This window comes from Saccopteryx bilineata, chromosome 10 (genome assembly GCF_036850765.1).
Source record: "Saccopteryx bilineata isolate mSacBil1 chromosome 10, mSacBil1_pri_phased_curated, whole genome shotgun sequence".
NCBI lineage: Eukaryota > Metazoa > Chordata > Mammalia > Chiroptera > Emballonuridae > Saccopteryx > Saccopteryx bilineata.
Genome location: NC_089499.1, coordinates 57247612 through 57263665, shown reverse-complemented (window position 1 = coordinate 57263665; position 16054 = coordinate 57247612). Strand labels below are relative to the sequence as shown.

Here is a 16054-nt window from a genome sequence, read left to right as displayed (position 1 = left end):
AAAAAAATTTTAAGTGTATTTGATATCACATTGACAGAATCAATTTTTTTATTTTATTCATTTTAGAGAGGAGAGAGAATGTGTGTGAAAGAGAGAGAGAAAGGGGGGAGGAGCAGGAAGCATCAACTCCCATATGTGCCTTGACCAGACAAGTGCAGGGTTTTGAACTGGAGACCTCAGTGTTCCCAGGTCAATCAACACTTTATCCACTGTGCCACCACAGGTCAGGCAATATATATATTTTTTCATGTGCACATGGAACATTTTCTAGGATACAAATAGCTTGACCAGGCAGTGGCATAGTGGATAGAGTGTTGGACCGGGACGTGGAGGACCCAGGTTCGAAACCTCAAGGTCGCCAGCTTGAGTACAAGCTCATCCGGCTTGAGTGCAGGCTCACCGGCTTGATTACAGGTTAGCTGACTTGAGCATGGGATTATACACATGACCGCATGGTCGCTGACTTAAGCCGAAAGGTCACTGGCTTGAACCCAAAGTCACTGACTTGAACAAAGGGTCATTTGCTCTGCTGTAGCCCCCTCCCCCGTCAAGGCACACATGAGAAAGCAGTCAATGAACAAAGGTGCCGCAGTGAAGAATTGATGCTTCTCATCTCTCTCCCTTCCTGTCTCTCTGTCCCGATCTGTCCTGTTCTCTGTCTCACTCTCTGTCCCTGTCACAAAAGAAAAAAGAAAAGAAAATACAAATAAGTAGAAGCACATATCATGTTTATGGATAGAGAGAATTAACATCTTTAAAATGTCCATACTACCCAAAGCCATCTGTAGACTCAACGCAATTCCTATTGAGATTACCAGTGGTGTATTTTATTCTAATATATTCCAAGAACAAATATTCTAAAACTTTCTAAGGAACCACAGAAGACACTCAAATAACCATAGCATTCTTGAGAAATAAGAACAAAGTTGGTGGAATCATGCTACCTGATATCAAACTATACTAAAGGACCATAGTAATCAAAACAGATTGGTACTAGTATAAAAACATATAGATCAATGGAACAGAATAGAGTCCAGAAATAAACTCATACCTTTATAGTTAATAAATATTTAACAAAGGAGGCAAGAATATACAATGGGATAAAAATAGTCTATTTAATAAATGGTATTAAGAAAATTGGACAGATACATGCTAAACATAAAATCAGACAACTTACTTACACCATACACAGAAATAAACTCAAAATGTATTAACCCTTTGAGTAGTATGAACATTCATGTATGTCCTCGTGCCTTCTGACCATCCAGAATATGATCAATTTATTTTTAAAATGTGTAAGGCAGCCCTGGCCAGTTGGCTCAGTGGTAGAGCGTCGGCCTGATGTGCAGGAGTCCCAGGTTCGATTCCCGGCCAGGGCACACAGGAGAAGCGCCCATCTACTTCTTCACCCATCCCCCTCTCCTTGCTCTTTGTCTCTCTCTTCCCCTCCCACAGCCGAGGCTCCATTGGAGCAAAGTTGGCCCGGGTGCTGAGGATGGCTCCATGGCCTTTGCCTCAGGCGCTAGAATGGCTCTGGTCGCAACAGAGCAACCCCCTAGATGGGCAGAGCATTGCCCCCTGGTGGGCCTGCCGGGTGGATCCCGGTCAGGCGCATGCGGGAGTCTGACTGCCTCCACGTTTCCAACTTCAGAAAAATAAATGTGTAAGGCAACGTTAAAAAAAAAGGCAAATGTACTTGTTTCCATAAATTGGTTTTCAAACAAACATGATTTTAAGTTAATAAAAGTGTAACTGGAACTAATTTCATTTTTTGAAAAAAACTCACTCCCAGGGGTCAGTGAGCATGAAAAAACTCACTACTAAAAGGGACAAAGACTGAAATGTTAGACTCAAAACCATAAAAATTCTATAAGAAAGCATGGAAATTAAAATCTCAGGTATTTCTCATAGCAGTATTATTTCTTATATATCTCCTAAGGCAAAGGAAATAAAAGAAAAAATAAATGGGACTACATCAAACTAAAATGTTTTTGCACAGCAAAGGAAACCATCAACAAAATGAAAAGACATCCCACTTAATGGGAGAACATATACATCTGATGATAAGGGGTTATTAATATCCAGAGTTTATAAAATATGTATAAAACTCAACACCAAAATAATAATAATTCAATTAAAAAATGGGCAAAGGATCTGAATAGATACTTCTCCAAACAGGACAGACAGATGTCCAATAGACATATGAAAAGATTCTCAAGGTTACTAATCATTGTAGAAATGCAAATTAAAACCACAATGACATACCACCTCTTGCCTTTCAGAATGACTGTCATCAATAAATCAACAAAAAAGTGTTGAGGATGTGGACAAAAGGGAACCCTTGTGCACTGTTGATGGGAATGCAAATTGATGCAGCCACTGTGGAAAACAGTATAGAGTTTCTTTAAAAAATTGAAAATGGATCTGCCTTATGACCCAGTGATTCCAGTTCTGGGTATATAGCCGAAGAAACCAGAAACACTAATTTGAAAGAATATATGCATACCTATGTTCATTGCAGCATTATTTACAATATCCAAGATTTGGAAGCAGCCCGAGTGTCCATCAGTAGAGTGGATATAAAGAGCTGTGGTACATTTACACGAAGAAATAGTATTCAGTTCTAGAAAAGGAGAAAGTCTTACCTTTTGCTGCAGCATGGATTGACCTGGAGAGTATTATCGTAAATGAAATAAGACAGAGAAAGACAAATACTATATGGTTTCTCTTGTATGTGGAATCAAATAAGCAAAATAAACTAACAAACAAAATAGAAACAGACTTATAGATACAGAGGATAGACTGACAGCTGTCAGAGGAGGGAGGGTGTGGGGATTGGGTGAAGAAGGTGAAGGGATTAAGAAAACAACACAACTGTATGATGATTGGCAGAGGGAAGAAGGTGGAAGAGGGAAAAGGGGATAAATGGTGGCTGCAAGGGACTTGATTGTGTGGTGAATACACGACTCAGTGTGCAGATGATGTATTATATAGTTGTACACTTAAAACTTGTATGGTTTTATTAGTCAGTGTCACCCCAATGAATTTTAAAAATGTAACTGTGAATGGAGCTTGTGAAATAACTACCTAGAGAAGATCCATTTCAGTGACTGTTGAATACTGTAATTTAGTAATTTATTTTATATTTCTAGAAGGGATATTCCATGAACACAATAAATTGAAAAAAAAGGTGTTTTTAGTAGTAATTGGTGGTGGTAGAGTTGATCTTATTTTGGAATAATTATTTATGGATTGTAGAATAAAGTAAATTGATAATATTTTTTATTAATTTTAATTTGTTGTGTTAACATGGATTCAAGTGTCCCACTCAAATAACACCGTCACCCCCCACCCTTGTGTCCCCCATGTCATCCCCTTTGCCCCTCTCCCCCTAAATTCCTCCCCTCCTTCCCTCTGGGATTTGCTGTCCTGTTATCTGTATCAATGTGTTATGTATATATAGTTATACTAATTCCTTCACCTTCTCTGATTCCATCCCCTCATCCCCCTTCCCTCTGACAGCTATCCCTCTGCTCTCTGTGACCCTGCCTCTGCCTCTATTCCATTCCTCAGTTCACCTTGTTCATTAGATTCCACATATAAGTGAGATCATATGATATTTGTCTTTCTCTGCCTGCTTATTTCACTTAGCATAATAATCTCCAGGTCCATTCATGCAATTGCAAAAGGTAAGATTTCCTTCTTTTTCACAGCCACATAGTATTCCATTGTGTATATGTACCACAGCTTTTTAATCCACTGACGGACTCTTGGGCTATTTCTAGATCTTGGCTATTATAAACAATGCTATAATAAACATGGGGGTACATATCTTCTGTGATTTGGTATTCTTAAGAGATATTCCTAAAAATGGGATAGCTGGGTCAAAAGGCAGTTCTATTCTTAATTTTTTGAGGAAACCCCATACTATTTTCCACATGGCTGCAAAAGTCTGCATTCCCACCAGCAGTGCAGGAAGGTTCCTCTTTCTCCACACCCTCACCAACACTTATTGTGTGTTGATTTGTTAATGAGCACCATCCTGACAGGTGTGAGGTGGTATCTCATTGTGGTTTTAATTTGCATTTCTCAGATGATTTGTGATGTTGAACATTTTTTCATTTGCCTATTGGCCATCTTTATATCCTCTTTAGAGAAGTGTCTATTCAGCTCCTTTGCCCATTTTTTGATTGGATTGTTTACCTTCCTGATGTTGAGTTTTAGAAGTTCTTTATAAATTTTAGTTATTACCCCCTTATCAGATATGTTGGTGAATATGTTCTCCCATTGTGTGGGTTGTCTTTTTATTTTGTTAATGGTATCTTTTGATGTGCAAAAGCTTTTTAGTTTCATATAGTCCCATTTGTTTGTTTTGTCCTTTATTTCACTTGCCCATGGAGATAAATCAGCAAAAATATTGCTACAAGAGACATCAGAGGGTTTACTGCCTATGTTTTCTTTCAAGATGTTTATGGGTTCGTGACTTAGGTTTAGGTGTTTTATCCATTTTGAGTTTAGTTTTGTGAATGGTGTAAGTTGGTGGTCATTTCATTTTTTTGCATGTACCTGTTCAATTTTCCCAACACCATTTACTGAAGAGACTGTCTTTACTCCATTGCATGCTCTTACCTCTTTTGTCAAATATCAATTGACCATAAAGGTGTGGATTTATTTATGGGTTTTCTTTTCTGTTCCATTGATCTGTATGCCTGTTCTTATTGATAGTACCAAGCTGTTTTGATTACAATGGCCTTTTAATATAACTTGATATCAGGAAGTGTGATACCTCCCACTTTATTCTTCATATTCAAGACTGCTGAGGCTATTTGTGTTCTTTATTGGTTTAGTATACATTTTTAGAATATTTGTTCTATATCTTTGAAGTATGCCATTGGTATTTTAATAGAAATTGCATTGAATTTATAGATTACTTTGTGTAGTATAGACATTTTAATGATGTTTATTCTTCCAATCCGTGAACACGGTGTATGCTTCTACTTTTTTGTGTCTTCCTTGATTTTTTTTCAATGTCTTATAATTTTTTGAGTACAAGTCTTTTACTTCCTTGATTAAATTTACTCCTAGGTACTTTATATTTTTGTTGCAATCGTGAAGGGGATTGTTTCCTTACTTTATCTTTCTGACAGTTTATTGTTGGTATATAAAAATGCCACTGATTTCTGAATATTAATTTTATATCCTGCCACCTTGCCGAATTCATTTATCTAGTCTAGTAGTTTTTTGACTGAGACTTGAGGGTTTTCTATGTACAGTATCATGTCATCAGCAAATAATGATAGTTTTACTTCTTCTTTTCCAATTTGGAGCCTTTTATTTCTTCTTCTTGTCTGATTGCTGTGGCTAGGACTTCCAGAACTATGTTGAATAAGAGTGGTGAAAGGGGGCACCCCTGCCTTGTTCCTGATCTTAAGAGGATTGCTTTTAATTTTTTCCCATTTAGTATGATGTTGGCTGTGGGTTTGTCATAGATGGCCGGCCTTTATTATGTTGACATATGTTTCCTATATTTCCTTTTTTGCTGAGAGTTTTGATCATAAACGGGTGCTGGATTTTACCAAATGCTTTTTCTGCATGTATTGGTATAATCATGTGATTTTTATCCCTCATTTTGTTTATGTGATGAATCACATGTATTGATTTGCAAATATTGTACCAGCCTTGCCTCCCAGGAGTAAATCCCAATTGATCATGATGTATGATCTTTTTGATGTTTTGCTGGACCTGGTTTGCTAATATTTTGTGTATAATTTTAGCATGTACTTTCATCAGGAATATTGGCCTGTAGTTTTCTTTCTTTTAGTGTCTTTACCTGATTTTGGAATGAGGATAATACTTGCCTCAAAAAATGAGCTTGAAAGTCTTCCCTCTTCTTGAATTTTTAAAAATATAGTGGCTTGAGAAGGACAGATGTTAGTTCTTCTTTGAATGTTTGGTAAAATTTACCTGTCCAGGACTTTTGTTTACTGAAAGTTTTTTGATAACTGTTTCAATTTCATTTGTCTTTTGATTGGAGCATTTAATCCATTTACATTTAAGGTTATTATTGACATGTACTTATTTTTTTAAAGACTTTATTCATTTTAGAGAGGAGATAGAGAAGTGGGGAGGAGCAGGAAGTATCAACTCTCATATGTGCCTTTACTGGGCATGCCCAGGTTTTCTAACCAGTGACTTTAGCATTCCAGGGTTGATGCTTTTTCCACTGCGTCACCATAGGTCAGGCTGATATGTACTTATATATTGCCATTTTATTCTTTAAATCTACAATCCTCTTTCTCTTTATTTCTTTTTTTTTTCTTTGCTATTTTTACTGCAGGCCCCTTAACATGTCTTGCGGTACTGGTTTAGTTGTAATGAATTCCTTGAGTCTTTTTTGTCTGGGAAGCTTTTTATTTCTCCTTTTATTTTAAACTATAGCCTTGCTGGATAAAGAAGTCTTGGTTGTAGGTTTTTGCTTTGTATCACTTTGAATATTTCTTGCCATTCCGTTCTGGCCTCAAGTGTTTCTGTTGAGAAGTCAGATGTCATCCTTATGGGGGTTCCTCTGTAGGTAATTAACTGCTTTTCTCTTGCAGCTTTTAGTATTTTTTCTTTGCCTTTTAACTTTGGCATTTTAATTATGATGTGTCTTGGTGTAGGCCTCCTCAGGTTCCTCTTTAATGGGACTCTGTCTTTCTTGAACTCCTATGACTTTTTCCTTCATCAATTTAGGGAAATTTTCAGCTATGATTTCTTTAAACAAATTTTCAATCCCTTGTTTGTTCTCTTCTCCTTCAGGACCCCTATGATACGGATGTTGTATCTCCTCATATTGTCACAGAGGTCTGTTAGAGTTTCCTTAGTCTTTTTGAGCCCCTTTTCATTTTGCTCCTCTGCTTTTGTGTTTTCGTTTATCTTTTCCTCTAAATCACTAATTCAGTCCTCTGCTTCATCCAGCCTGCTATTGATTCCTTCTCATGCAGACTTAATTTCTGATATTGTATTTGTCATTTCTGATTGGTTCTTTTTTTATGATTTCAGTGTTCTTTTTGATGCTTGCTATCTCTTTATTTAAGTACTCATTACAACCATCCATTGTTGCTCTAAGATCCTTGAGCATACTAAAAATTATTATTTTAAATGCTGCATCTGTTAGTTTGGTCACTTCCATTTTATTTCGTTTTTTTACTGATAATTTCTTTTGTTAATTAATTTGGGTCATATTTCTTTGTCTGCTCATTTTGTCGGTGTGTTCGGTAGCGCTGTCTGACTTTGAAGTTTGTTTTGGTGTCTTAATGAGGAAGATGGGCTCAGTAGTACTGACCTTCAGGCCACCTGAGTTCCTTGACCTAAAAATGCTTCTTGAGGGTAGTATTTACCCTCCTGTTGTATGTGACTATTGAATGCAGTTGGTCCTTTCATGGATGCGGGTTATCCCTTCAGGCTGGCTGCCTCTAAGGGTCAACCTTGATCATGTGTATTACACACTGTGCAGTATCTGTCCTGTTGGGTGTATTTATTCTCCACAGTGTCTGGTGCCTGCTGGACTCCTCCTTTGGGTGTGCTGCTTGTGTAGTTAGCTGAGTCTAGGGTTGCTTCTATCTGCCACCCACTACTGGTTGTGTTGGTTCTAGTCTTCTTGTGTTGGCATCAGCCATTGTATGTAACATGCCTTGGGATACGTGTCTGGAGGTACTGCTCTGTTAGCTGTTTGTGCCTGTGTTTTCTGTGCCTGGATACTGTGAGAGGGGTTAAACTATATATAAGGATCAGCTTTCTCCTGCTTAGAAATGGCAGCAGCTCTATAAAAGCCCCAAGCTCTATAAGATTTGTCTCTACTTTTCAGCACTTCACCTCCTCTTGCAGCTGCCTGGTCTTCCCACAGAGTCTTCTGTAGAAGGACTGTAGTGTGGGCTCAGATTGGCCTCACCCAACCAACCCCTCTACAGTTTGCATGCTTGGTGGTTAAAGACAGCTGCGGTTGGGAATACACTGTTAGTGGAATCCCCTACTTCAGGGGTCTCTTGGTCAGGTGCTCAGTATGGGGAAGGTGGCCCCTACTCCAGAGCCTAATCCCTCAGCCACTGTTGTATACTCAAATTTTATTTATCCCCAGCAAGATGAGCAGCATGTTTAGATCAAGTGGGGCTGACAGTCCCTTCTGCAGAAGTTTTTACAGCTGGTGTGACCCTGGTCTCAGGAAGGAAATTAATAATTAAATGTGTAATTGAGAACTAAGATTTGCAGCATGAGAGAAATGAAACAGCTTAAATGAAGTAAAAATGCTTCTTCATGAATTCATTTGGAAGTATCAATATATACTCCTGATGTATATATAAAATAATAATATTTTAAATATAAAATGATATTTAGTAGTTCTACATGCTAGAAAGGCCTTGTAGCAATGAGCTACCCTCAGCACCCTAATTATGATCTCTAAATACCACTTTCACTAAAACAAGTTAGAGCTCCTTAGAGACATAACTGATTCCTGGACTGGAGCAGGAAATGTATAGGATGAGCCTGAGACATCTTTTTATACCAAAAATAAAAACAGTATTAGTGACTCTTTACTAGGGTCATGTTAAAAGAACTGAGGAGCCATCCCGAAGAGATTCCTTCTGGTTAAAGATAGGACAAGAGCTGCAGTGGCATGAACCTTATCATACACGATTTAATCTGTAATTTAATAGTGAAACTTTTTTTTTTAAGATTTTATTTATTAACTTTTAGAGATGGGAGAGAGGAAAAAAAATGGGGAGGGGGAAGCAGGAAGCATCAACTTGTAGTTGCTTCTCACATCTGCCTTGTCTGGGCAAACCCAGGTTCTTGAACCGCCAACTTCAGTGTTCCAGGTCAATGCTCCATCCACTGCGCCAGCACAAGTCAGGCTTTAATATTGTAATTTTTTTTTTATTTTAGTGATAGAGGCAGGGGGAGAAAGAGAAAGAAAGAGAGAGAGGATCATCAATCTGTTCCTGTATGTGCCCTGACCAGGGATCCAACCAGCATCCTCTGTGCTTCGAAACGATATAGTGAAACCTTTAAACAAAATTGGTCACTTTTAGAGGGTGGTGGGGAACCAGCTGATAATTGTGTGTGTGTGTATGTGTGTGACAGAGATGAACAGACAGACTGAGAGGGAGATGAGAAGCATCAATTCTTTGTTGCGGCACCTTAGTTTCTCAGTGATTACTTTCTCATATGTGTCTTGACCGGGGTGTGTGTGTGTGTGTGTGTGTGTGCGCGCGCTCTAGTGACCTTGAGTCCAAGCCAGTGAGCTTTGCTTAAATCAGATGAGCCCATGCTCAAGCTGGCGACCTTGGGGTTTCGAACCTGGGTCCTCCGCGCCCCAGTCTGACACTCTATCCACTGCGCCACCCCCTGGTCAGGCCCAGCTGATAATTTTGAAGGCTGGTAAAAGCAGCGAAGGAATAAAGACAATTACGCATAATATATTCTGCCTTATTTTTGTGAACTATATCTTAGAGCAGTATTTTTAAACCTCCGTCCCACATAACAGCTGCCAGAAATTTCGTGCTGATTGTTGAAAGAGTTAACCACTGTGATGTTGTATTAGGATTATAGGCCCAATGATCTTAGTCAAATTCATTTATGCTCAAGGTGATTTCTGCCTTAGCAGTCCTCGAAATACTTCTCCTATTTTCACCGGTCCGCAAGTATAAAAAGGTTGAAAACCTCTGCCTTAGAGTAATCAAATAGTTGAATAGAGAAATTTTTTATATAGAAGTATATTGGTTAGTAAATGAAGATGGGATGATAGAAAATTACCATTTGTAGCCTTGAATGAATATGAATCTATGTGGTTATCATTAAAAACTGCTTGTATCACGATAGGAGAGACAAACAGACTGAATGTTGCTCTTCTTTTTCATTTTTTAATTAATTTTAATGGGTACATTGATAAATCAGGGTACATATGTTCAGAGAAAACATCTCCAGGTTATTTTAACATTTGATTATGTTGCATACCCATCAAAGTCAAATTTTCTTCCATCACCTTCTATCTGGTTTTCTTCGTGCCCTCCCCTCCCCCCACCCATTACTTCTTCTCCCCCCACCTCCCCACCTGGTAACCACCACACTCTTGTCCATGATTCTGAGTCTCATTTTTATGTCCCACCTATGTATGGAATCATATAGTTCTTAGTTTTTTCTGATTTACTTATTTCACTCAGTATAATGTTATCAAGGTCCATCCATGTTGTTGTAAATGATCTGATGTCATCATTTCTTATTATGGCTGAGTAGTATTCCATAGTATATATGTACCACATCTTCTTTATCCAGTCATCTATTGAAGGCTTTTTGGTTGTTTCCATGTCTTGGGCACTGTGTACAATGCTGCAGTGAACATGGGGATGCATGTGTCTTTACATACCAATGTTTTTGAATTTTGGGGTATATACCCAGTAGAGGGATTGCTGGGTCATATAGTAGTTCTATTTTTACTTTTTTGAGGAACCATCATACTTTCTTCCATAATGGTTGTACTACTTTACATTCCCACCAACAATGGATGAGGGTTCCTTTTTCTCCACAGCCTCTCCAACATTTGTTATTACCTGTCTTGTTGATAATAGCTAATCTAACAGGTGTGAGGTGGTTCTCATTGTAGTTTTGATTTGCATTTCTCTAATAGCTAATGAAGATGAGCATCTTTTCATATATCTGTTGGTCATTTGTTTTTCTTCCTGGGAGAAGTGTCTGTTCATGTCCTCTTCCCATTTTTTTATTGGATTGTTTGTTTGTTTGTTGTTGAGTTTTATGAGTTCTTTGTATATTTTGGATATTAGGCCCTTATCTGAGCTGTTGTTTGAAAATATCATCTCCCATGTAGTTGGCTGACTGTTTATTTTGTGGTCAATTTTTCTTGCTGTGCAAAAAAGCTTCTTAGTCTGATGTGGTCCCATTCATTTATCATTGCTTTCACTTCCCTTGCCTTTGGAGTCAAATTCATAAAGTGCTTTTTATAACTGAGGTCCATGAGTTTAGTAACTATGTTTTCTTCTGTGTACTTTATTGTTTCAGGTCTTATATTTAGGTCTTTGATCCATTTTGAATTAATTTTAGTACAAGGGGACAAACTGTAGTCGAGTTTCATTCTTTTGCATGTGGCTTTCCAGTTTTCCCAGCACCATTTGTTGAAGAGGCTTTCTTTTCTCCATTGTGTGTTGTTGGCCCCTTTATCGAAAATTATTGACCATATATATGTGATTTTATTTCTGGGCTTTCTATTCTGTTCTATTGGTCTGAGTGTCTTTTTTCTGCCAATACCATGCTGTTTTGATTGTCGTGGCTCTATAATATAATTTGAAGCCAGGTATTGTAATGCACCCAGCTTCATTCTTTTTTCTTAGGATTGCTCTGGCTATTTGGGTTTTTTTATAGTTTCATATAAATCTGATGATATTTTGTTCCATTTATTTAAAAAATGACATTGGAATTTTGATGAGAATTGCATTAAATTTGTATATCACTTTGGGTACATCACAATAGGAGAGACAAACAGAATGAATGTTGCTCTTGATGGAAGAATGCAACTTCACTTATGAAACATTCATGCCTCCTTCTCCAAGAATCATATCTAAATTTGACCAAGCCTCTAGCTCTAAATACTGATTTATAGAAAATAGAGAGGTCAGTGGAATAACTGGTTACCACAGGGAGGCAATCAATAAAAGGTGACTCAGAAAAACTCTATATAGAATAAAAGGCTGAGTCTCTCAAAGAAATATGCTTTGAGAAAAAGAGAGACTAGCTGAGGGAGAGGAGAAGGAACAGACAAAAGAAATTTAGGCAGTATATGGATCTCATTGGGTCCTGATTTGACTGAGCAAATTGGAAAATTTATTTATGAGACATTTGGGGATATTTGAACGTGGACTATATATTTGATATTAAGTAATTATTGCTAATTTTTAAGAGATGGTTATATAAAAAGTTATTTTATTTTAGAAATATATACTGAGATAACATTGGATGAAATTATATGATATCAAAAATTGCGCCTGACCAGGCGGTGGTGCAGTGGATAGAGTGTCAGACTGGGATGCCAAGCACCCAGGTTCGAGACCCCGAGGTCACCAGCTTGAGTGCGGGCTCATCTGGTTTGAGCAAATGCTCACCAGCTTGGACCTAAGGTCGCTGGTTCGAGCAAGGGGTTACTCAGTCTGCTGAAGATCGCGGTCAAGGCACATATGAGAAAGCAATCAATGAACAACTATGGTGTTGCAACGCGCAATAAAAAACTAATAATTGATGCTTCTCATCTCTCCGTTCCTGTATGTCTGTCCCTGTCTATCCCTCTCTCTGACTCTCTCTCTGTCTCTGAAAAAAAAAAAGTTAAAAAAAAAAAAAAGAATTGCTTGGGTGGGGGCAGAGTGTGTGAGGGTATAGATCAGTGGTTGGCAAAGTGTCTGTAAAGGACCAGACAGTAAATATTTTAGGCTTTATTGGCCATGAGGTTTCTGTAACAGTTGTCCAACTCTGCCTTTGCAGTTTGAAAGCAACCACAGACAGTATATAAACAGACAATCCTAGCTGTGTTTCAATAAAAGTTTATTTACTAAATAGACAGCAGGCTGAATTTAGCCTACATGTTGTAGTTTACTAGCTACTCCAGATCTAGGTAGAAAGATTGACCATGAAGTGACAGTTGTTGAACCTAGGCTGTACAAGAGGATTCATGATACTACAGTGTGTTGTGTCCGTAAAGTCATGGTGCACTTTTTGACTGGTCACAGGAAAGCAACAAAAGACGATAGAAATGTGAAATCTGCACCAAATAAAAGGAAAACCCTTCCAGTTTCTGTAGGATGATGTGGCAGCATGTGCTCATGCACAGATGATGACTTAACACCGTGTATACAGCAGAGCAGCCCACAGCCATGCCAGTCGAGATGTGGATGGTACAGAGGAAAGTTAAGTGTGTTCTGTGGCACACTAAATTCGAATCCGTGACCAAAGTGCAACGTGAATATCCGCACGTTTATAACGAAGCGCCATCACATTAATCACTTAAAACAGAGAATCACAGATGTTATTCACTCTGTTACACCAGATGTCCTTACCCGTGTGTGGCAAGAACTTCACTATCGTTTGGATGTGTGTAGAGCAACAAATGGAGCCCACATCGAACTGCACTGATAGGTATGAAACTGGGAGAGTTTTTATTTGGTGCAGACATTTCTATCGTCTTTTGTTGCTTTCCTGTGACCAGTCAAAAGTGCACCATGACTTTACGGACACACTGTATATTCTCTACTTTTTTGTGTATTTGAAAATTCCCATAATAAAAAATATAAACTAAGTACCTTTTGGATAAATAATAGTAACAGGGAGTTGGGCTTATTCTCCTTGTTTTTCATACAGTTCTTATTGAACTAACCAGGAAGTAGCTAGGAGGATTTTTGTCTTAAGCTCTCAGAGAAGTGGTTGTTGGACTCTTAGATATTGAAATGAAATAAACAATTTTTGCTGGTTTAATTCCTCTCTGTTCTGTTTAGTTTCTTTGTGTTCTGTGGCTGACGTTATGAGTAATCACTCATTTTATTCCCTCATCTAGGCATCAGAGATAAGGTGTCTGATTGGGATGAGTTCCTGCGGCAGACTTTGACAGGAGCATGTAGTCCTCCTGTTTCACTACTAGAGGGCGTGAGTATTACTGCGTTGCAGAGCCAGTGTGGAAAATCCTTCCAATATTTAATGATATTTCTTTTCTATCCAAAGAATGTTAAAATTGATTGCTTGTTTAATACCACAAGGCAAATGAGCATTATTACTACAGACATAGGCATTGGTATTGGGGAGGTTTAAACTTACCCTCAGCGGTTACGAACTGGTAGCTTGCTCAGTGCCTAAAGTATTCTGAATTAGTTGTTAATACATAAAAATCTAGTTTTCCAGATTCTTTTATGCAGCTGGAAGATGTTTGGGGGCTCTCACTGTGTAATTGGTCTTTTGTAACTCCCATACCAGGTGACCCGAGATTCCACCCCCATCAGAAGATAGTAAATCTATAGTACTTCTACCATCTACCTGCTTTTCAGCAGGGTTTTTAAATTACCGTAGGTTTTGAACTTGTTAGTGATTACAGATGTCTTGTTTTTATGAAATCAGTTTATTGGTTATGATATTTCAAGTTATATTTTGTTACTTCCTGTCATACCAGTTACATTCTTTGTGGCATATGTGAAATGCAATGTATGAAGGTTCCAATTTCTCTACATCCTTGAAAATACTTGTTATTCTTTTTTTGGTTATAGTTATTCTAAGGAGTGTGAAATAGTATCTCATTTTGATTTGGACAAATCACTCATTTCCCTAATAATGAATAATATTGAGTGTCTTTTTATGTACTCATTTGCAATTTTGTATCTTTTTGGAGAAATTTTTTTGCCCATTTTTAAATTAGATTAATCTCTTTTAGTTTTTGCGTTACAAGAATTCCTTATAAATTCAAGTTGCAAGTCCAGACCAGATAATGATTTCCAAATGTAATCTCAAATCCTTTCGGTTATCCTTTCACTTTCTTGATATCATTCGCAGCACAAAAGTTTTTTATTTTGATGTAGTGTAATCTATCAGGGTTTTTTTTTCTTTTTTTGCTTGTGCTTTTGATGTTATATTTTCAAAGGCTTTGCTTAACCCAAGGTCATGAAGATTTACTCTAATATTTTCTTATGACACTTTTATAGTTTAATTCTATGATCCATTTACATTCCCCTGAAAAACTTGGTGAACATTCTCTTTCACACTGATCTTTATATTGTATACTTTGACTCATTTTGTAATGTTTAGCCAAGGCTTGGCACATACTAAACACTCAGTGAGCCTGACCAGGTGGTAGCGCAGTGGATAGAGTGTCGGACTGGGATGCAGGAGGACCCAGGTTCGAGACCCCGAGGTCACCAGCTTGAGTACGGGCTCATCTGGTTTGAACAATGCTCACCAGCTTGGACCCAAGGCCGCTGGTTCAAGCAAGGGGTTACTCGGTCTGCTGTAGCCCCATGGTCAAGGCATATATGAGAAAGCAATCAATGAACAACTAAGGTGTCGCAATGAAAAACTAATGATTGATGCTTCTCATCTCTCTGCATTCCTGTCTGTCCCTGTCTATCCCTCTCTCTCTCTCTCTGTCTCTGTAAAACCAAACAAAAACAAAAACAACTAAACAGTGAAATTTGAATAAATGAATGAAATCATGAACAAATGAATCAATAAATATCTTATTCTACATTGACCTTGATTCTGCCATTCTACTTTATCTGTGAATGTGTTCCTCCATTTATTCATATGTTCTTTTTCAAAATAAGTGTCACAGAGCAGTTTTTATTAAAAAAATGTAAGTTTGAATATTAAGAAATGGTTATGTGATGATGTTAAAATCAGCATTCCCGTCTGACCAGGCGGTAGCTCAGTGGATAAAGTGTCAGACTGGGGTGCAGAGGACCGAGGTTCAATACCCCGAGGTCACCAGCTTGAGCATGGGCTCATCTGGTTTGAGCATAGCTCACCAGCTTGAACCCAAGGTTACTGGCTTGAGCAAGGGGTCACTTGGTCTGCTGTAGCCCCCCAGTCAAGGCACATATGAGAAAGCAATCAATGAACAACTAAGGTACCTCAACGAAGAATTGATGCTTCTCATCTCTCTTCCTTCCTGTCTGCCTGTCCCTATCTGTCCCTTTCTCTGTCTCTCTCTCTGTTCTATGACAAAAAAAATCAGCATTTCCTTTTATTCTTTATTATAATTTGTAGTATATATCTAGAGAGTAAGAGTTAAGTTTTTATTTTCCATCGGTGTAATCAAAACACTGTGTTCATAAGAACATTGTGAGTTTGAGTGAGAAGCAACTGAAATGCCCTTGGTAGATAAATGAATAAATTATTGCCCATTTATAATACAGATTAGCAGTAAAGCAGTGTAAAAGAATGAGGAAGATTTGTATGTGCTATTATAGAAAGATAGCTATGATGTATTAAATGACAAACACAAATTAAAAAACAGTATACAGTATTCCCATTTAAAAAA

At 37.9% G+C, this 16054-nt stretch overlaps 1 protein-coding gene and 1 non-coding gene across 6 annotated transcripts in view; both read left to right on the top strand.

Annotated features, from left to right (window-relative positions):
• SFMBT1 (Scm like with four mbt domains 1) overlaps positions 1-16054 on the top strand; it is a 199188-nt gene that overhangs the window by 144434 nt on the left and 38700 nt on the right. For all 5 annotated transcript variants that reach the window (XM_066244497.1, XM_066244501.1, XM_066244499.1 and 2 more), the window contains one exon: positions 13589-13677. In XM_066244497.1, the coding sequence (XP_066100594.1) occupies positions 13589-13677 (89 nt within the window). The remainder of the gene's footprint in view (positions 1-13588; positions 13678-16054) is intronic.
• TRNAI-GAU (transfer RNA isoleucine (anticodon GAU)) lies at positions 1304-1379 on the top strand. The gene has a single exon. It is a non-coding gene; the product is annotated as a tRNA-Ile (tRNA).